The sequence below is a fragment of the Nothoprocta perdicaria genome, unplaced genomic scaffold, assembly GCF_003342845.1.
Source record: "Nothoprocta perdicaria isolate Ctin4 unplaced genomic scaffold, notPer1 scaffold_20, whole genome shotgun sequence".
Classification (NCBI taxonomy): Eukaryota; Metazoa; Chordata; class Aves; order Tinamiformes; family Tinamidae; genus Nothoprocta; species Nothoprocta perdicaria.
The window spans coordinates 2,894,926-2,917,970 of NW_020455205.1; the positions used below are offsets into that span (position 1 = coordinate 2,894,926).

The 23,045-nt window shown below is 40.1% G+C and overlaps 1 protein-coding gene across 3 annotated transcripts in view; it reads left to right on the plus strand.

The window, feature by feature from the left end:
* Positions 1 to 9,051, plus strand: part of SH3GLB1 (SH3 domain containing GRB2 like, endophilin B1) — a 15,984-nt gene extending 6,933 nt beyond the window's left edge. For 2 of the 3 annotated variants that reach the window (XM_026037924.1, XM_026037925.1), the window contains exons 7-10: positions 2,113 to 2,202; positions 2,714 to 2,814; positions 7,641 to 7,872; positions 8,577 to 9,047. In XM_026037924.1, the coding sequence (XP_025893709.1) occupies positions 2,113 to 2,202; positions 2,714 to 2,814; positions 7,641 to 7,872; positions 8,577 to 8,684 (531 nt within the window). In that variant the 3' untranslated portion in view covers positions 8,685 to 9,047. Of the gene's footprint in view, positions 1 to 2,112; positions 2,203 to 2,713; positions 2,815 to 7,640; positions 7,873 to 8,576 lie in introns of all 3 variants that reach the window. The other variant, XM_026037926.1, reaches the window with a different exon arrangement.
* Positions 9,052 to 23,045: the final 13,994 nt, after the last annotated feature.

The window sequence follows — 23,045 nt, forward strand, 5'->3', positions numbered from 1 at the left end:
TTTTTTTTTTTTTTTTTTTTTTTTTCTTTTTCTTCCCCCTGTTCTCCTTTCTTTTAATTCAGAGGCAAAGGTGATCTGGTCATAAGCTTTTCAGGCTAAAAAAATCGGCTGTTTTCAGCCTTAACCACAATGCATAGAACAGACATGCTGTGCTGCTACTCTTCATTTAGCAAGAGTTGAAGACAGAGATGAGCAAAATAAATTAATCATTCTATCACATACTTAGGTTTGGAAGTCTGTACAAAGCTAATAGATCTGGGCCCTCTGAAGCATGGTTCTATTCAAAGCCACTCTGTGAACTATCTTAATACATGTTACCAGTTTAGTAATTTTGCTTATTTAATTATTTGTTTTTGGAAAGTAGTTATTTTGCTAAAACAACATAAATAAAATTTGTTGAAACAGAATTCTTCTGATGCAGATTTTCTCCTCTTATATTTTTCTATTCCTGTGTTCTTACTTACCTGGCAGGAAGAAGAATATACTTTAGTAACTGCTGACTTTGGGGAAGCAAGAGACTAGATTTTATTTCCAAATAATTGTAAAAATGTTTTACCTATTAATTTGTTTTCCTTATAAAGGAATTGAAGTAGGTGATAGAAAAAGGAATGCTTTTCTTCCCCTTTTGGTGGAGGGGACTTCCTTTTATTCCCTTGCCTGTTATTACATTTTTCTAAAGACCTGCCATATGAATYTCACTGGTAATTCAAAGATTTAAAGATTTAATAGTAAAATTTCAAGCAAATGCTCCTGCTTCAACAAAAGCTTGGAAAACTTAATTAGTCTGTAACTTTGTATCTATGCTGCTATTTCACTTTTAAATAAGGAGCATACAGCACCCTATAGTTGCTTCCTCATTCTTTAATTAATGTGTAAACCTTGACAGCTGCAGTGGCTGCAGATGAAAAGCACTGCTTAGGTAGCTGCATCTCTTTTCTGTGCTTATTTCTGAGATTAAGATCCTTCTTCCACATCTCTTCATGTTGGTTAGTATGAAGGCYGTGCAAGTGCGTAATATTTGCAACCACATAAAATCCTTTTGCAATTAATGTTGTCTCATTAGGTTCTCTCAAAATACATTTCTGTACCGCTTTGTGTTAAGAACAATAATTGCTGCATCTCAGGCTTAATGCAGAGTTTTGCCTTTAGGTTCTTTCTTTCAGAAAGATGGCACTGARTGTATTTAAGCACTTAGGCAAAATAATCTAGGTTCCAGGGTTCAGGTTGTTTGGTCTTGAAACAGTAAATCGTAGGCAATACACCATTTATATATTTTAATATATCTGTCTATTTYGAGTAGTTTAATTTTTCCCAAAACGTCATTCAGAGTAACTTGGAATTTTGCCAGTTGAAATTGTTTAAGCTGCTAATGCCACTATTTAATTTATTTAAAAATTGTTGATATCTATAGGTAACAAGGGATGAATTTTGATGTAGAATTATTTATATATCAAATTTAAACCAAATATTCTTTATAGAAGTTGTATTTCTAATTGGAATTAGAACATTTGCTATGGTTTGCCATATTTATTTTTAAGGATATCTCAATTTCAAACTCCAGGAATAATTGTAGTAGCTTGGCAGCCAGTATGAAATAGTAATCAGTAAAATATTCTACTGAARCTCCCTGTCAAAGTTTTACATATGGCTGATTGCTGTGCATTTGCCTGACAAAAGTAATGCCAGATTTACGCTCAGTTCTGTGAGCCTCTGTGAGCCCTTTTTACCTCAAATATGAGGAATAAATTACATTGTCCTTTGCTGCCCCAGCTAGGCTGGTGCAGATACYGTGTGATGTGGAAGGACCTTGCTTTGCCGTGCAGAGAGGTGGGGTCACGTTGCTGACAGAAAAACACCCTCCCGTTGCGACCCGCCACGGCTACGTGGCAGAGCTCTGCTGATGTAGTTGGTTCAGACCTCAACAGCTCTGAACCAAACGCGACTGTTCCCTTTGTGGAGTAGTTTGGATCTGCAAAGAAAAAGCACGGGATTTAAACATGTGATGAGATGTGTTTGTCTCACTAGTGCCGAATACAATGGGGTGTTGCAGTAGGAAGGTGCTGGCGTGGTGCATTGTACCAACATCTAAATGCGTGTTGTGCTTGCTTTCAGTCTGAACAGGAAGTACGAATTACTCAGAGTGAATTTGACCGCCAAGCAGAGATTACCAGACTTCTGCTGGAAGGAATCAGCAGCACCCATGTGAGTACCCAAAATGGGAGGCGAGCTGGGAACACTCAAAATTGGGGCCCTAGGACAATAACTAGAGTAAGCTACTTGGGAGCTGCGGGCTACTGGTTTTCATTTGMATGCCTTAGAGCATCAAGCAACTCTGTTTATTTTTGAATTATAGTTTACTATCTTCAGAGTTTACATTTAGATCCTCTGTTAATTCTGAGAACTTAAGAATTTTCATTTTTATGATTTTCCCTGAAGGTTGAAACCACAAAAAAAGTGCTAAAATATTAATTCCATTGTGCAAATAATGCAGGTAAATAATGATATTATGCCTGTGCTGTAGTTACTTGAGGGGCTTGATGTGTTGCCTCTGTGACATTTTTTCCCAGTTACCTGCTACACCCAGGCACTATTACTGCATGGTATAAATTCCTTTGTGCCAATGTTGTCATTACCCCTCCATTAGGAGACCAGTCTTTCTAATGCAGTGTAACACTTTCCAGAGTGAAAATGTAAAGTCTTTGCTATATTACAGGCACATCATCTTCGCTGTCTGAATGATTTTGTTGAAGCTCAGATGACCTATTATGCACAATGTTACCAGTATATGCTGGATCTTCAGAAACAACTTGGAAGGTAGTAATGCTGCAAAAACCTTTCTGGTTAAGATTTTTTTTTTTTAAGGGCTTATCTATAGTAGGAAAGCTTATGCTGTTCTGCAGCCATAGTACACACTCCAGTACAGGATTGCTGAAGTGATAGAAAGTAGATATGTTTTAGTATGATTACTCTGGAATTACTCTGATGTACCTACTTCCCTAAGCCTATTGATGTGACTAATGCCTTTTGAGGATAGATGTAGTGAGATATTGCATATTTTGTAACTGAGAATGGAGAACTCATGGTAAACTCATTTGATGGCACAAAGATAATTTTTTAGAGTTTTATTTSTAATTGTTCAGTTCTCTAATACTTTAACCTAGAAAACCACAATGCAATGTCGGAAAAGCTGTTGKTGTGCCTGTAGGTTCATGTTGCTTTTTAATCTGACACTGCCCGATTTGAAAATGCAACTGCATTCTCTACTGTAGAGTAGAGTTGCTAGCATATGTGACATACTTGGGGAGCAATGTACTTCAGAATGTGGGAAATCAGTAATCCAAAGGAGTAGCAGCATTGGTACGGTAAGCAGACCTAGTTTTCTGGTTATCTAGTTCTACTGTTTAGTGGATGTAGCAGTTTTTAAAGTAAGAGTATAGACTGTCAGACTATTAATCTGTGCTCTTAATCCTTTCCTTGCTATTTGTTATGATGTAAAAAGTTTTAAATTACTTTTCATAGTTTCTCTATTCAAATTCTCCTCTACCAATTGGAGTCTTTCTAAAGGTTATTCCAGATAATGTTATTCAGGTGAGCAAATGTTGTGAAGAGTTGCCTGTGCATAGAAGTTTGCTGTTACAGCTATTCTAAATAACTAGGTCTGTAAAGTGCCTCTTATTTCTTTTTCTTTTTTTTTTTTTCCATCTCTGTGAAGAGGAAGTAAAAACAAAACTGTGTTCTTGAGTCTTGTCCTTGTACTGATTTGCAACTTCCTGTGGCGTTTGATCTCCTTTCCTGAGTTTGTTTAAATGGATGAARACTTTTCCGAAAAGACTGTTTGGAAACAGTTTGTCTAAAAAGTCTTCAAAAGTATTCTTTTTGTAAAAAGCTGTATCTTTAATGCCACATGCTGCTGAAAAACATATACAGCTATCAAATTAGGTAGCACATAAATGCAAATAGTGAATCGAAAGCTTGAGATTAAACATTCACTGGAGCAAGGGCAATAGCTAAATGTAATATATGTATTATATACTAAGGCTGCTTTGAGAAGAAGGGATTTTTAAAATCTGTATTCTTAATCTAATTTACTTACCAAAAAATACCTAAGCATAATAGCATTAACCTAAAAAAAGATAGTATTTCTCTTTAAATATCTCATTTTTTTGTAAATATCTCTTGCTTTAGGATATATAATATGTCCAGAACACATGTCTTTGTTGTATGTATAATGCAATTAAGTGCAAAATATATATTTGAAGAAAATGCTGCTTTTAGGAAAACAGAAAGATACACCTGTATGTGGCTATTTTCTAATTAGTATTTCTGATGAAACTATTGTGACTGCTATAAGACTAAAGCATAGAAACTTTTCAAACATCCAAATGCTTCAGTGAAAATTATGATAATGCAATTTATCTAGCTACATAGATTGTGAAACAGCAGTGATGATGTTAAATCTTGGACCTATCTTTCCTACCTTCCTTGAGCAAAGAAGCTGCACTGGACTATTAAAGGGGAGTGTTGGGACAGTATGCTATACATARGCAGATCCAGCCACTAAATACGTAGCGTAGGCAGCTTAACTGGTTGTATTTGTCAGCACTTGTTTAAAAAGTGGCTTACAGTGCAGTGTWACACATGCAATTTTCATGCATCTATGAATGATTTGTGCTGTATTCTCATATGAAAGCCAGGAGGGATGTGGGATTTATTTTTATTTTGAGATTTTTTAGTGGCACAGAGGTTTGCAAGGTCCACCTGGGATAGTCCATTGCTTGAAATGGAAACCAGATTCTTAGGGTAGATTCATGTTACATGTTTTACCTCAGGCAGAACCTAAGGCTTAAACCCTAACCCAGTTCACACYGAGACTGTTCAAGTCTCAGCGTTGGTGGTGTTGCTGTACACTGCACACTCAGCTGTATCACAAGGTGGTGGAAACTTGTGCTTAGTTCTCTTTATATAAATAGACATGACTTTATGGATGCTTCTTTTCAAGACAGCACCAGCTGCTTATCCCTCTCTTGCTTCCCCCTTTCTGTGYCTAAAAAATCTAATGTCCCTTGTTAAAAACAATCTCTTCTCTTTTTTTCCTCCCCAGAATGAACTAAACAAATGTATTTCAACGATCCTGGTTCTGTGGGATTTTTTTTCTTTTTTTTTTTCTTGCTGATAGCAGCTTTTGCTGTGAATTTTCACAGCTTCTTTGCTAGCCTAGCCTAAGCTTTGGCAACATTCAGTTTTCAGTCTAGCCCATTACTAGTCGCCTTCTCCACAAGCTGTGAAACTCTTTACTACTGAAGTGTTTAAAAAAATCCAGGAGAATGTCTGTATAGCTGAAGATTTTCAGTAATGTGCCTACATACAGCAATTTAGCAGTATTCAGAAACAGCTGATGTCATTTAAAATGTATTTCCTCTGCTTGAATGCCAGCTGTTAACGTAATAAATATATCCYAGGGCATGGTTGAGTGTCCCTACTAAAGTGCCTAACCCTTACTCTTCTCCTGTTGTTCTTTGGAGGTGTTTTGCTCAGGGGACTTGGTGAGCTGATGCAAAAAATAAGTCTGGCCGATGAATGTAACTTGTCTGTTATGTTTTGCTGGGGTTGCTTTCTCTACTGCGTGAGCTAAACAAGCTCTTTTTGATTAAATAATGGCAAGGTGAGCCAAAGGGGGACTTCATCCTTTTGACAATGGTAAACTGCTAACTCACAACAGTATCCTGAAACTGTATCAAAATTCAGTCTGACTCTAAAGGGGATATTTCAGTCCCTCACACTGTACTCCTGCTATTTCCCTTTAGACAGCTGGGACAGTTACATGGCTGCAGGGTGAATATGTTCAAGCCATTCTGATGGAAAGTTATGAATCTTGGTCATCTTTGTTGGAGCAGGTTGTTGAATCAACACAGAAGCAACTGACTGCTACAGCTGACAAATCTCAGAGAAGGAGCATTTCTGAAATGAGAGAGAGAGAGAGAGAGAGGAGTAGGACCATCCTATATAGAGGCTATGTAAGATTAGATAGAGTGTGAAACTGTAAACTTAATGTGCAATGCTGCTGCAGTTGATCTAGGCTGGGGCTAGCTCAATTCCACCTGTGTTTGCAGCCATGCAATCCAAAATGTAGTCACTGATAGATGTAGTTTTCACCTGTATCAGCTCTCTAATGCAGCTCATCTGAYGACTATGAGCAGATGTGGGTGTGGGAATACACTGATCTTGATTTACATGGTTGAAGTTGCTATGGAAGTGCATCTTCAGGAAGAGCTTAACTGGGAAGTGTAGGTGGGAAGAGATGAGATGAAACAGCGCTTTCTGATAGGCTCAGATAYGCAAAATGAATAGATCATCATTTTGACAGAAGAAAAAAAATAACAGGAACATGTCATGTCCACATCCAGAATATTAATGAAAAATAATCATTGCCAATCACTACCATAATAGTGAGGAAAGCTATGGGTGGGAATCACAATAGTATTGACTGAATAGTTGATGTATAGATTAGTCAGAAATAAATTGCAAAGATGAAATAGTGCAGTTCCACATCATCCTGGCTCGGCTCAGCTCCGGGGTGCCAACTCTCACCTTTTCCTCTGCATCAGCTCTGCCCCTTTTCAAACCCTTCACTTGACCTCTTTTGAAGGTAGCAKGAGGTGAGTGTTGGTACAAAGGCAGGCAGCAAGAGACAAGGCACGACTGCATCAACTGCTAAATAAAATAGTTTGAGCTGCCGTGGATCTGCATCCCAGGATGCAAATCTAAGTGATCCAATCTCACAGCTTATCGTTGCTCCTACATCTGTCAAAAGAAATTTCTTCCTTGCTTTCCCCTGTCCTCCTATTTTTCAACCATGTGTTTTTGTCCTCTCCCTTGTATCTGCTGTCATTCATCATGTTCTCTCTTTTTTTCAGTTCACCAATTCAGTAGGTGATTATACTTTTTTTTACCAAATTGGTTTTCAGCCAGGTAAATGGAATTGACTTTCTGGAAGGGTATGGCTAGTACTAAAGCTGCCACAGAACAAGCAGCACACTGACCTGGAAAAGAGGGACTCATCTGAGTTAAAGTTCATCTTCAGTGAAACAAGTATTTTTGTTTTGCAGTCTGCAGCAAGCTAGATCAACAAACTGATTTGGGTTATCAAAAAAACAAAAAACCAACAAACCATGGATTACTGTGTTTTTGCAGAGAGAGGGTGTGTTTTTAACCTGCATTATTTCCCTGAACTGGTTCACCAGCTGAGTCTTTTGTGTAGCTACATAATTGAGGAATGAGCAACAGGGGGTGGAGGCTACTTTTACTGGCAGAGCTGCCAAAAGAAATATTTATTAAACTACTGAATTGAGTCTAACCAACAATGCATTTCTTATCTCTCGCAAGAGGCAAATACCAAGTTTTATAAGGAAACAATCTTTTTTTAAAAGTATATTTGTTTCACTTATCCTACAGGTTCAGAGAAAGTACCTTTTTTTAGGTTTATTACAAGCATTAGCACTCTTTTGCTGCTGCTGTCTCCTTGTGTTTCTTCCATAGTTGATAAGAAAAGCGAGAATTCAAATTTAGGCACGGCAGCATGTATGACTCTCCTTGTAGAACTGATTCACCCAGTAGTCAGTTTGTTTTGTTTTCCTCCGCAGCTTTCCATCCACCTTCCTCTCTAACAATAATCAGTCTTCCTCAGCCCCTGTGCCAAACGTTTCTGCTCCCTCCGTCTTGGCCTCCGCCTCTGCTTCGTTGCCTTCAGTAAGCAATTCAGTAGTTACTTCAGGCTTCAGTGAACTGAAGTCACTGAGTGGCAGCAGGAAGGCAAGAGTTCTCTATGATTACGATGCTGCAAACAGCAGTGAATTATCACTACTTGCAGATGAGGTAAGAGTTTTCTAAGTACTTTGATTGTTTAAGAGTAAAATCGGAATGCTTGTGATTAACCAGTAGAGATGTGCTGCGTAGCTGGTAGCTGCTGTGTAGCTACCCATAAATATGGGTAGCTACATTTTGATAAGAACTTCAGTAGCAGTGTGATTCAGAAGCTAAAATTGTCTTGTACCTGTTTATTTTGATATTCTTTAGTGAGAGCTAACTATTTTAATGCCTGCATCGCTTGCAATAATATTTTCTAGACAATCCAGCACAATTCCCACTGTCTTCCTTTTACTATCTCCTGTCATTGAGAAGTCCCAGTGTCCCTCCCAACACCATCCATCCTTCTATCGTGCCCTTGAAGATTCAAGGAACTTGCTTTTAGGTGGTCTGTTAAAATTACAGTTGATAGTGATTTTGTACACATGTCTATGTGTACAGAATCTAATAGGGGRAAAAAAAGGGGCAATTAACCAATTTCACATGAAAAGTTTTTTTTCAAGAGAGACTTCAAACTATGCTACCRTATCTGCTTTTCAATTAACCAGCGGAGAAATTGTTATGAACACTAGCTTATTTTTGATGAATGCTTATATAAAATGTTCTATTTAAGTTGATTAATCTCAGTTTTAAGGTCCTGTAAATCACACGAAGGCAGAGTGCAATGTTTCCCAGTCATGGCAATGTTCTAATAATCTGTTTCTGTTTTCTAGGTGATAACAGTGTACAGTATCCCTGGCATGGATTCAGACTGGCTGATGGGTGAAAGGGGAAATCAGAAAGGCAAAGTGCCTATTACTTATTTAGAACTGCTAAACTAAATGGTTGGTTTGAATAAAGACTGTCAATTATGGTGACAACATATTTATATATGATTAACGTAATGTAAGCAGGTTTAAGTGTCTTCCATGTTACTGTCTTAAGGGACAAATACCAGCCATTACAAACTGGCTTTTCTGCCAGCGTGGTTGCATGGTAAATACTCTAGTCAAACTTAATGTGTTTAAAGCTTTTACTTTATGTGCCAAGAACATGTTTCTTACAGTTTTGTTTCTACTGAAGTTTTCACTAATACAAGCTTCTACTTTTTGAGTAATCTAGATTGAAAGCAGGAGGTACTGTTTTCTACTGAATTTTTTCATTAATGGCAAGCTTTTCGTCACATAAAATAAACTTATTGTGAATTGATGCAGGTGTAATGCACATTATTTGAATAATCAAAAGCCCTAAGGAAGTTTTTATGGTTTGTTTACCAATATATGTGGATTATAGATTTTAATGAAAATTTGCATTCAAAACTCTTACGCAGTTGCTTGGTTTTTTGTCATGTTATAATTAGATTTAGTTACTATTGCATGTTCATTATCAGGGCAGGAACATCCCCACCACCACCCTCCCTCCTCACAATATGCAGGAAGAAACCAAACATGAATGAATCCTCAAAATGACTTTGGCAAACACAGTAGTATTTACAACTAAGAACTTTTTTTTTTTTCTTGAAGGTCCATTAGACTTAATTCTGTTTAATAAACAGAATTGGGAAGGAAATCATTCTTGTCAGAAGGTGCAGCACTTACAGAGGTCTAGTTTGACTCTGCAGCTCTCACTGGCGCTAGTTGCTTAGCTAACTCCTTCTCACCAACAACTGCAAGTTCTTTATCATGGCAAATGTGTATTGCTGAAGCTTTCATTGATAACAGTGATTTTTTAAAAAGTGTTTTTATTTAAGTCCTCTTGATTTTTAATCATTTAATTGGTTCATCTATTGTAGCCTTCTCAGGGCAACTACCAAGAAAATCCTAAATATGTTCAGTCTCTCAATTGCAAAGACTAGAGGACACCTCAGTAATAATTCCTGATGACCTCAGTAATAATTCCTGATTCATCATGACTAATTTATAAGGCATTAAATAAAATGTATAAGAAGGCGTAGTCCTACATTTAAGAAAAAGGAAAAAAAAAACAATAATTTCACTCCAGGGAAGGTCACCACTGTAGTTTTCTCCTGCAGTCATTCTTACCTCGGCGTGAACTGTCATCACATCTGCTTAAAATCAAATCAATATTCATTTGATTTAATTTATCATCATAGACTATTTAAGACTACGTATCTCAACTAATTCTAGAATCTAATAGACTCTTTGCTAAACTGAATCATTTGCTTCCTGTTAAAATGCTATGGCATGTTTAAAGAGCAACATTTAAAAAGTTAGAAGGGCTTTAGTGAAATAAAATACTACAGCTAGATGAAAACAGCATCTAGCAGCAGTCAGAAGTATTAGTTTTGATATGTCAGCAGCTTAAGCTCTGTGTTGGGAAAAAGACTTTTAGTCCAGCAAAACTGTAAATTCATATTTTCAAGTCTTTAAACCAAAACCAGATTTCTACCAATTAAAAAGGTGCTACTGTTGTGCTAATTTACCATTCCTCATGGTTCTTCCTTGTACCATTGAGAAGGGAACCTCGTAGAAACAGGCTCGTTTAACATCAGCTATTAAGTGGAAGAGAACTTTATTGCAGGAAACTCAGCCTCTTTGGATGTCATTTTGTGGAGAAATTTCAAATTTAAATCGGAGTTCTTCGGTTTCCCTTTAAACATTTTATACACCAAAGATGTGAGTATCTCCAGCTTGCTGTTGGTCTCATTTCTTGACTTAGTTTCCTGTTTTCTTTGGAACATTTTTTTGGGGAAAATCGTAAACCAGACCACCAAAAAGTACTGTGCATGTTGCAGAGATTTGGGAAATTAACTATCCAACTTGTAATAAAAGTGAAAAATATGCATTTGCTTATACCTAATAATAGTTCTGGCAGGACAGCTGTATTCTGAACTTTTACCTAAGGATGTATACATGTGGGGATAAGTACTTTCCATGGCTGTTCAATGCGTACCTTTTTTTCCCTATATTTACAGGCTTTTTACTTCTTTAATTAATGCTAGGAACTTGGAAAATTTCAACCAGAATAGCCATCCTCTATATACTCTATAACAAAATCCAGTGAGTTCTTGAAGAAGTTTATGAGTTTTTGTGGCAGATGGGATAATACGCAGCATTAACATTAATAAAGTAAGTGAAAGCTTTTAGAAAGCTAAACACTACCATTATTTCTACCATAATTGCTGTTTTTCTGCTTTCATAATCAGATCAAGTTCCAAAAGTAACCCSTGTGAATTATTACCTGAAATACTGGTCTGGGCTTTTTTGCAAACTGTAAGTGCTCTGTTGAAATAGAGCTTGACTTACAAGCYGCACATTGCCAAGTCCAACAGCAGCGTGCAGAAGACAGAAGAGCAAAATAGGAAATGCCCACATGTGGAATCTAAATGTATTTTAACAAAATCATGCAAATGATTGGAGTGTGTATGTGCTTAGGTTAAAATAAATAACAACTGAAAACATGTAGGTGCATGCTATAAAATAACTATTAGCAGAATGATATAACATGATATAGTGATTCTGATTAATTATATAAAAAGAGTAATTATAGCTTGGATTCTTTGGTTATAGGTAGCTGTACAACTGGACCCTAAGTTTGGCCTCAGAATGGAGCTTTGTACTTGCCCTTTCCTGTATTGTTCTCAGAGGAAGGAATAGGCACAGCAGTTCCATTGCTAAGTCTGCACCAGGGAAGAGGTGGGTTTAAAAAGTGTGTTGGAACAGTCAGGTAAAGCAATTAGCAAATGGRTGAATGCTGGTTTGCCAAGAACTGCCAGTGGAAGAGCTGGTTATCAGAGGGTGCAATAGACACATGCTACTTTTTCAGTATTTGGCTACAATTCACATYAAAATAAATGTATGTGAATGATAGGGTGGTGGGGGTTTTTTGTTTGTTTYTGTTTGTTTTTTGTTTTTTTGAATATATGGCCCTTTTTGAATGAGGAGAAATTCTGCCTTCTTGGTATTTTAGGACTATTGCTGTTTCAAGCAGTTCGCAACTAATTTTAATTTGTTCCCGGGATACCGACCCAACTGAGATTAAAAATAACTCCTATTTGACATAGAAAGACTAAACTCACTTCTTTCCTGCAGGGAAAGAACCCTTAAGTCCAGTTTGTGTCCTGCCCGAGCAGGTTTTAGAGGGCTTCTCTCTTAGCTTGACATAAACTTGGTTTAGAAAGGACTTTTGAAAAAAAAATACCGTTAAGCAATTGGGAGGACTTGTGCATTCACATTTTCTATGGTGTCTAAAAGCAGAGTGATAGGAGAATTGTAAGATTCTTTGCAGTTCTTTGGTATTCTATATGATTTATAAAGAGGATTTTTTTTTTCCAAAACTACCCATTAGTTGATTTTMATGTTCATCAATTCATCAAGGGCTTAAATATTTTCCAACTTTTGTCCTGGTAAGAAATAAAAGGCTCATTAGTAGTTTAGAGAGATGTTCTCTCCAGGATTGCTGAGTGCAAAGAGGAGTACTACTGAGCAGCTACTCTGTCTTCCTGCGGTTAAATACTGGAAATTATTTTTACAGCAGCTTATATCACCTTTGAAATTGTCTTCACAGTCTCAGGACCTTTCGATAATACCATTTTCCTTCTATCAGTAGTACATTAGAATTTAATCTGAGAGTTAATTATAGGCAGCAMTAGTAGGAGATTAAATAGAAACAAAATTAAATCCCCATGTGTTTGTTTATCAGCGCTGACTAATGGCCTTGTGGATATCAACTCTTTTTTTTTCCCCAGTAGTGTGACCAGAGATGTATTATATAAGAGGAATATTATAGCATTATATATGGTAATATATACAAAAAAATAGTTAATTTGCCTCCATAATGTTTGAAAACAATTCTCATTACAAAGTACTGCKGTACTATAGTCATTTTTAATTTATCTTGTGTAGAATATGAGTATTCATACATTACATTTGGTCTATCCAGTCTCTTTAAAAAAGAAAAGGAAAGAAAAAAAGGGAAAAAAAAATCTTTCTGCCAAACAGCTTCATTAAAGTTCATTCTGTGAGTTTGACAAATGCTCTCCGCTCATCCTTAATAGTTGCATGATAAGAGCATCCGCAGATCAGCTTTTAGCACCAATTGTCATTTTAATGTCCCATGACAGTGCATTTACTAGTGTCTCAATCAGTCATGGTGCAGAAGAGGCATGGGAAGCACAGCGTGTCTAGCTGCTTTTGCCAGATTATGGTCACGATTGCCTGCTTCCAGCAACTACTTTCTGCCTCTGGCAGCTTGTCCATCTGGCTTTTAGASTTGGCAGCAACACACACATTATAATGATGTACCCTTTTAAGCACAGACATTTGAGAATATATCTGTGACTCAAATAAGTACTATCTAATTATCCAGTACTATTAAATACAAGGTACCATTGATTCCCTTGCAGAATCCAGTGGGATGTGGGTTGTCTCATAATAGCTATGCTCTTTCCAGGGGTTATTATTATCTTTAAAGATGATGAAAGCTCTGTCAAAATGGCAAAGTCTGCTGTGTATTAAATTTTGTAGTATTTTCCAGCAATTTCTGGAAGAAATATATATGCCATAATATATCGAACATAACCAAAATAGTTGTACTTTAGATTGGTATTATCCAAGCTCTGATTTTCTAAGACTCTGTCTGGCCAAGATATCTGATTTATCTTAGGTAAATTCTCTTGCTTTTATTTCTGTATAGCTGGGGGAATTCAGTGGAGAGATGCCTTGATTTTATAACAGTTTGCTTTATCTTCCTTTCTTAGCTTACTTCTAGTCCTTGGCATTGGGTAAGAAGCTCTCAAGCAAGGCTGTTGAAGAACTCCCCCCAAAAACAAACTCAAAAATTTAGAAATAAAGCTCAGTAAATCTGAAATTAAATCCTCAAGATTGCAGTGTGGGAAGAACCCTGAGCAGAGTCTGCTGTGGATTTTTGCACAGCAGAGAGGGAGGGTGAACATAGGCACCATGCAGCAGGATGTGCAAACAACAGATTTTTTCCTCACTGTGGGAAAAAAAAAAGTCCTCTATAGCAGGGTATACGAAGCCACAGAGATCGGGGGTGCAAACCTAGGGGAGACCTATATTGAAGACTCATTTTGCTGCCCATGAAGGGATTCCTGTCAGTTTTGGTGAGGGTCTAGGAGGTTACTGACAGGCTAATTGTGGTAGCCCTGATCTTTACTTTTGCATGTAGCATTACAGCCCAGTGGTTTGCATAGGATGATGTGTTGAACGGATTGTACACAGTTGGCCTCAGCTGTATTTTGTGCAGTAAAGATGTGGAGACCCCAGATTTTACAAGAAGCTGACATGAATCTTCTGAATGATTGCCCACACTGAGAAAACATTACAATTGAGAAGATAGCAAAACAAGCGTAAACCTTAATAGGACTCACATTGGCTGTCAGTAATGTATAAACACGCTGTCTGGTATTTGAGATTCAAAATTGGGGTTGGACTAAATGATCTCTAGAGGTTCCTTCCAACCTTAAGGATTCTGTGATTCTGTGAAAACTATTATTCATGGTAAAGAGTTTTTCTCCAGGTATACACCTAGGGGTGCTGCTGGGGGGAGCCCCAGTCRTGCTCCGTGCGCTGCCCTCTGCGTTGATCCGTGACACGGAGCCATAGGCATCTGGCAGCACAAACCCCCCTACACACCAATGGGATGCTCCATGAACACTGCATCTCAGCTGAGGGAAGAAAAGTGCCATGTGTGCACACACTAAATTGCTGTATGGATTAGGCCTTGTATAAATAGTTTCCYGCTACCAGTGACTGACAGCAAACACATTAGCAGGGGGAGCTTGTATCCAGTTAATAATCTGCATGCTAAGGAGTTTTTTCTTCTGACAGCACCGAATAGTTTTATAAAATGTTTTAAAGAATGTGAAGTAGGTGTTTGACATGAACAATTAAGGGASGCTATTTAGAAGTGCAAAATGAATTAAAGCATTAAAATGTCTTTACACAGTTATAGACAGAAGCAAAAGTACTGGAATTGGAATAATGAGCTAGGAAATTGCTTCTTCAAAAGGAAAATCATTAGAAAACAGCCTTTCTAGAAATAACGTCCTCCTAGTTTTACTTTCCTGAGTTAAGTTGCTTTTAATTCTTGACATTCAACAGTGATGTTGATAGAGATCAGGAGTCTCTCAAACAGAGTTTCCTGTATCTTAGAACTGTCTGAAAAGTGGAAATCCCCATTCGAGGAGATTTTGGAGAGTTACATTTCCTTGACCGTTTAGAAAAGGAAGAAGCCAGTGCCACTGAAAGGTATTTTCTAAGCACTCTCCAGTGGAAATAGCATTGGTGCTACTCCACTGAGGATATTAAACATCCAGCAAAGTTTATGGATTTCTAATGGATTTCCACCTTCACAGAAATGGTTCAAGTCTTAACTCTCCAAAAGGCTTATCATAAACTTCAGGAAGGTGAGCGTGATTCTGAGTGTGTGCAAGTGACTCATCCAGATCCTCTCAGTGATTTGGTGGTTGAGCCTCTCATTTCCTAGTGAYCTGTTGGTGACATCTCGGGGCCTGTGCTCACATTTTGTATTAGCAACAGAAGGAAAAAATACTCCAGATAGAACTGTGTTTCACTCCCTGTAGAGATGCTTGCATTTCTTTATCATTCTTTTTGAGAGAGCATTTCTCTCTGAAGCAGTGTGCAGTGACTGTGGTGCATCAGGTGAAGATCTGCAGCTTACCATGACTGCCCTGAGGCTCTTCCAAGTCACACCTGGCTGAGCTCACACAGCTGGTGGCACTTGAGTTCGCTGCTGTGAGAGCTGGGAACCAAAGGGTGGGTTTCAGACCTCCTCAAAGAGCTTTCCTGCATTGCATTTGTGCCACAGCATGGCAGGAGATGGCTTCTTGGAAAAGCTGCTTCTCTCTTTCCTCCAGCTGCCCTGACCTGCTGTCAAACCCTGCCATCACCTGTGTGAAAGAAGGTAAGAGGCTGTAGGGCTAAGAATAGTGAGAAGTGAGTAATTAGGAAAGCAAAGTCCAGCAGAAACAGTGTGGCTCCAGTTTCTGCACCAGCCTGGTGTTTGTAAGGCCTTTGCTGTATAGAATCAAATGCAACCTGCTTTGCCATGTGGCCTATTTGGGGAGAAGGAAAAAAAAAAAGTGGAAAACTGCAATCTTGGACTGCTATGTGGCAATGTTTAGAAATGCTGATTCCCTTAATGGTGACTATAGTACTAGGAATCTGGACTGTTCTGTAGCAATGCTGACAAATGCTTGAGGATCGTGGGGGTTCATCCTTAAATATTTACCTTCAGGGATTAAGTTATTCTTCGTTATTTGACTGTGCTCATAGGAAAAGGAGTTGTCAGAGCTGGCAATGGACTCTGGGTGTCTAGATTWGGGTGTTTGTTCAGATCAGGAGCTTTTGACATGAACATCTCAGTTCTTCATGGTCTGCGTCTGGGTTCTTCGGTATGAGTTGAGGCTGCGTGATGTTTTCCAGGCACATACCTGAAGTTCCAAAAATGTGCTGTGGTGTCAATGCCAGGTTCACAGAGCCAACTCTTGTGCTTTACAGATCTCTCCCCCTGTGCTGTCTAATGTAGCTCTAGGCTGTAACTGGGAACTTAAGGCTGGTAAAATTCTTGGGAAGTCTGATAGCTCTCTGAGCTCAGGTGAAGGTTTTTAGCAGAGTTTTTAAATCATTCTTAATACTGCTTCAAGTAAGAGCACAACTTGAGCCTGTCTCCAAAGGCCTGGCATTTAACAAAAAGGCAGTGCTCTTTCTTCTCAAGTGGAAAATTACAGTCAYGAACACACCTCAGAAACCACTTAAAACACTAGTCTCTTCATCCTGTGCTCTTATGTCAACAGAAGGTCTGTTGGAGATGGTCCTGGTAGACTCTGCTCCTTGGAAGGTTCTTCCTGCTCATGGGGGAGGTTTCTAGGTGTTGCTTGTTGTCTCCATGGGATGAGATGGGTAATGGGCAGCTTGTCGCTCAGGCCATTCACAGGGGTGTAGGCTTCCAGGTACCCGCAAGGTAGCAGACCCCGGTGCTGTGCTGCTCAGCTRTGTGTCTGGCAGGCTGAAAGCCGCAGTGGGAGATCTCCTGGCCAAGGGAATTAGTGACCAAGCAGAGCTAGTGTTACTTGGCTTTGTACTAGTGACACAGTTTCTTACCTGTCTAAATATCCCTTTAAATAAAAAAAGGAGGGATATGATTCTGTGTATCTTGGTTTAAAAAACCAACCAACCAACCCACCTGGGTTATGGAGTCAGAGAGGGGGCAGGATGAGAGCCTGAGCAGGGCCATTGCACCAACCTCRGTGGCAGGTGGCAGCCCGTGTTCTGTCCTGGGGACAAAGTCAGACCTGGGTCACTGCACTGTCATCCCACACAGGACTCGGTAGGGGCCCARTCCCAGAACAGGAGGAACAAAGTTTCCTGCTATGATCAAACTTTGGCTTCTCCAGGGCGTGCCCAGGCACGCATTGTGACCAGCAGCAGTGCTGCCATTGGGCTGAGGTGTGAGTTTCACAGAAATAATTTATGGCCTTTCCGGGCTGCTGGGATGATAAATGATGACAAATCAAACAGCTCAGTGGTGAGGAACTGGTGTGAGTAAACTAGGAAAAGGATGAGAAGGCAGAGGCTGCTCCTGGCTAGGACTGAAGTTGTACGGAGCTCTGACGCCTAGGAAAAGAAACTGAAAGTAGCTTTAGACTTCCTTTGTTACTGCATTTGTTTTATACTTAAGAAAACCATACTCTTAGAACTACTTCTTTAAAAGCTTCTGTCTCTACAATCACACAGGAAAACATGCATCAATGTCAGTGTCACATGGATCATTATCCTCAGCTGCCTTGAAGACAAGTCACTTTTTGGTGATCTGCAACGCAGGCATGAGGGACAAACAGCCAAGGCGGCTCAGAAGAGGCAGTAAGTGGGGCTGCCATGGCTGTTGGAAGGAGCATAGGGACACCTGTAAATCAAGGGCAACGTCATCCTATGAGTGCGTTGTCCTAATGTTTTTCATAGTGGAAAGCTCCTGTCTCATGCCAGCGTATGAACCCCTCAGGCACTGGCTTGAGTCTTTGCCCTGCCCCATGGCACGAGCAGCAAAAGCGATCGATCTGTCAGGCTGACCTCTTGGCTCGGGTCTGTCCCCGGGTCAGGAGCAGCTGCCACACTTCTCTTAATAAAGATTCCAAATCTTTGCAGCAAGGATTAAGAAGGAAAGCTCTGCTTTCATTTAYGGCTTCTCTAGGCTTGCTGTTCTGACCAACCATAGTCTCTGATATAAGTGAAACTGGGTTTAAGTGCAGGGATTCTTGCAAGAATTACTGCCGACCTAGGCTGAGACCGAGACGTCATGAGGAGGCTGTGTCCTGTCTAGTGACCCAGATATTCTGCCTGTTCCACACAACGCTAGAAATAAGATTATGGATCCTCTCGGATAGACAAAGGTCGCATGGCCCAGTGCCACCCACATTCTCACTTCTCTTACAGTGACTGTCTGTGGGGAAGCAGAAAGTGAAGACTGAAGTGCGTGGCCATGGTCCAAGGTTTGCTTGTGGCTGTGAGTCATTAGCAGTTGAGAAGTGGAAAGTCATAAAAACAGGTACTAGATGTTGGCTAATGCCACTAATCCGGTAAAAGCAGTAGTGAGACTCCACTCTGGAGACCAAGCTGCTGCTTTTGGGGCACATATAGCTGGTCTGTGAATGTGGAGGCTCCCTCCCTCGCTGCTGGGTTGTAGGGAAACTGCTTTGTTGCTGGCGCACAGCGACACAACGATCCTGCAGGCCGCATCCTCGCTGCACTGCGTAGATACGACAGCTCTGCGGTACTTTGCAGTGAGTCACCCACAGCTGCGAGGTAGAGATGTGCCCGTGTTTGCTGTCAAGATCTCTTCCTACCAGGGGCCAGCGCCTCTCCTGATCTGGAGATTGGGTCAGGCAGGCTAAAAGGTGGCTCCTGGAGAAACAGGGTTGGTTGACTGAGATAGGGGTAGGGTAAAGAATTAACTGCCTTGTTCTTTGCTTATCCTCATGGCCTAGGAGGGTGTGCTTGCCTGTGGAATTCAGATCCTAATCAAGAACTGTGGCCCAGAAATGGGTTTGATAACTATTCTGCCTTTAAACTGCATCGATTCTCCCCCTGGAAAGCTCTTCTCTGTATTTAAGGGCTCAGTGTTTTAGTGAGTGATTTGGTCAAACAAGGACTCCGAGCATGATGTGATGCTGTACTATGAAGAATTAGCCTAGATGGAAAGGTGAATTGCTCCCCTAACCTTAGCTTCATGGAATSTCCTTCCTTCTGGCACAGCAGGATCTCGATAGTGGTTGTGCGCTGGTTCTCTATGCTGTTGCCCATGCCRTGGAACCCTTCTTCTGAAGTTACTGAGATGCATCATGTCAATCACCTTCTCATGCACAACTATCCCTGACTTTGCTCAGTTTCCTAAAGGAAAAGATGAGAGATGTAGGTGAATATGTGCTGTGGAGTCCCTCTTCCCTCTGTTCTTGTGGATGATCGTGGCCTTTCCTGATGTTTGGGAGACGCTTTCTTTTGTGCTGGATGGATTGGCCCCCAGGKGGGTACGTTCTTAGCCCCCAGGTACTGTATTGCAATACTGGATGCTGGCCAAGAAGGGCCTGCTGTGGAACTGCTCTAGTGAATCATTTTGGAAATGTTAAACTTCTCTATTGTAAATCCATTATCTGCTTATTCCCATATATCAACTGCAGACACAGCCTCCTCTGAGGATTTCCGTTATAYGGACACCAGGAAATATATCAGCTGAATCTGTGGGCTTATAGTTAAGATTGATTCACTCCTTCCCATTCCATCCAGCATGATTTATAGTGGGATCTCACCAGTGTAAAAACTTCGGGAGTAAGTTAAGAATCCAGAAGCTTGTCCTGTGTCTCGGTAAGATGTTGACTCACTGATTACCCTCCTGCTGCCAACTTAACCAAAATGGTATTAAAGGGGGCTTAAAGCAAACAAAACAACGTTGCTGCAGTTTGTTTCTGCTAGTTTGATTGTTAACATTATATATATAAAATAATTATAGTTACGTGGAGCTTCTCGAGAGGGTCCAGAGAAGGGCAACCAGGATGATTAAGGGAATGGAACATCTCTCGTATGAAGAGAGGCTGAGTGAGCTGGGCCTGTTTTCTCTGGAGAAGAGACGGCTCAGAGGGGATATGATTAATATGTATAAGTTCAGGAAGGGARAATGCAGGGAGGAAGGGGACARGCTGTTCTCASTGGTGGCCAGCGATAGGACGAGGGGTAATGGCCACAAGCTGAAGCACARGAAGTTCCGTCTCCAGGTGAGGAGCAACTTCTTTACTGTTAGGGTGACAGAGCAGTGGAACAGGCTGCCCAGGGRGGTTGTGGAGTCTCCTKCYCTGGAGGTCTTCAAAACCCGCCTGGATGCCACCCTGTGCCACATGCTCTAGGTGTGCCTGCTTGAGCAGGAAGGTTGGACTAGATGATCTGTAGAGGTCCCTTCCAACCTTAAATATTCTGTGATTCTGTGATAGTTATTTTTCCCCATAAATAAATTTCTTCTGTTACATTAGCTTATAGCTGCTTTTCTTTAGAAGAGTTACCCGTTTGAAAGCCTGTATCATTCATTGTTAACCATGGTTTTTAAAACAGGAGATAGACGCTCTGTTTTGAGTGCAAACCTCTTCCATTTTTGTGGGGATCAAAAAATGAGATATTTAAGGAAAATAGCTTTGTAATATCCATGCATTTTTCTTTCTAGTAAACAATCCTCTTCTCATCCACGGTCCTGCTCGATTGTTCTGCTGCCCACAATTCATGCACTTGTTACCACTAAATGTAAAATACTGTTAAATGTCTATGAAAATATTAAACTTATTTTTAGTTTTCTCATCTTTTCTGTCATTTTTGAGAGATTTTTCAGAGCAGACTAGTGTATAACTGTCTGCTACAAACACTTTGCACTGGCTCACAGTTCAGCAGGCCGTGGGTAYGCAACAGGAACTGGGTACCCAGGGAACCCCTTCAAGCAGCTTGTACACTAGGCTTCAACTTCATACACGTACAGAAAACAGACTGTGCAACACTCTGGATTTCAAAGTGCTGCCACCCTCTCCTGCAAGAGCAGTTCCATAGATGGACACTTCATGTTTCTGCTCGGTCAGGCACCCTTGCTGTGTCTACCCTCCCTTTCATTATCTCTCTCAAGATCTAACACAAGCAGCATTATGCAGGACTAAATCATTCCTGCATGAATCCAAGTGAATGCCTTTCATGAAGCACTGGGTGCTTATCAGGGCTATAAGTGAATCACTTCCTTTTTAACAGGAGCTTTACACCTTGTATATTCTATAGTTAATGGCCACAATTGAAACTGGACTTGAGCTCTGTATTTTTGCAGCTGCTGACTCGAAGGGGGTGGTATTTTATCAGATTATAACACCCTGATAAAATAAGAATTTCCCCAAGACCCACTACCCCATTCCCAGTGTCCCTCTCAACACAGGGTCCAGCTCCTTTTGCCTGAAAGCTAAACGGTGCTAGCAGYTGGCTGTCGAGCTGGGGACCTAAGTATCATCCAAACCACAGACTGGAAGCAAAGCAAGGGCGATGTGGAAGCTGCAGGCAAGACTCGATGAGCATCTGGGTGTGCAGGCAGCAGGGCCTGAAGGTAACTGAGCTTCTCCTAGAAGCAGATCATGTGGGTTCAGTCAGCAGCTCAGTAACAGAAGATCTCCAGGTATGTTGAATGCATAGTAGATACAGCAGAATAAAAGCAAGAGGCAGGAATGTACTTGGTGTGTACTCTTAAGCTAAAAAGYCTGTATTATGAGACAAGATCTGTATATGGGATAAGAATCAGGAAACGGAGATCCTAGGAGCAAGGCTGGAGGCGGAAAAAGCATCGTTAGCAGGCTCCTCAAGGAAACCCGGTGAGAACTGGGACAGGGAAAGTAAGAGCCTGCAGGAACTTCCATATGGGCCTCTTGGCATGAAACCTAGTCATAGGAAGGACTAGTTCTGTGGCCTGTCATCTTCMTCCATGATGGTCTAAATATCTTCTGGTACAAGAATGAGTTCCTTGCTCACAAGGCTAAGAAGAACAGCAGTAACAAGAGCAGGTGCTGGAGGATGATGTRTACAGGCATGTAGTGGTCTGGACTACGAGCAGGAAAACGAGGAAAGAGGAGAGTGACTGAAAGTGAGCAACCCACCTGTCACATCAGGAATTACCAGGTAGGAAATACAGCGARAGTAGTAAATACTGCTGGTTTAAGTCAAAGCCGAGACAAATATTTGGTTATTAGCAAAATTAAGTAAACACTCCCTCTAGTGAACAGCAAAAGAGATCTGAGGCTGGAGGGCACGGAGAGAAGGATGAAACTACAAGTACTCTGCTAAACAGCATGATAAATCATCCACAGAGACACTGAAATCTCTGCGTAGGCACATGTAAGGTACCAAAATACAGAAGTCATATACTTGAAGACCAGTGGATGGCAGCATGCTTTTACTACCAAGATACAGCATTATCATGCCACATATTTTGTCCATAACTCATCTGCTGACTAGTATATCGCATGACCCAAAACCAAATCCCCTTTAGACTGGTCAGTTAGCACAAGCTGCTTGCTTTTTGTGTAGAGTTTGTATTTATCTTTTGCCAAGGCTGTGGTGACCAAGATTATAAGTGTCCCACTCTGGGTCCTTTGGAAAATAAGGATCATGYTTTGTACAGATAGGGACTGGCAGGCATGCACTAAGAGGGAGAGTCTGACCAAGTAGGACAACATAGGAGCAATTTGTGCCCTTGATACTTTGGGTAAGTTAATCTGTTATTAGTCTGTATGGTTTTTGTCTCTAATGACTACAGCTGATAATTATTTCTTACAAGTTTGGAATAAATCTGAAAATTGAAGAGTAAGTAGAAGTGTGGAGGTATAAAAGCATATAAAAAGAAAAAAAGACAGACTATAATAGCTATCCAATCAAATGCTGTTGAGCATGAAATAGTTAAAGGCAGACCCCTCACTTGCTCATCCAACTTCAAGAAACCACATTAATCTTGCTTACTATATTTATTCATTCATTCAATGGGGGAGAAAACCTGACAAGTCATAAGTGATTTGACTCATTACCTGCAGTCTATATTTTCTTTATTCACATAAACTTTAACTGTAAAAGAAAAACATGCATTTTAAAAGAACTGTTTAGAAATTCATTTGGACAAACTTCTGAAAATTTATAACCATCTTG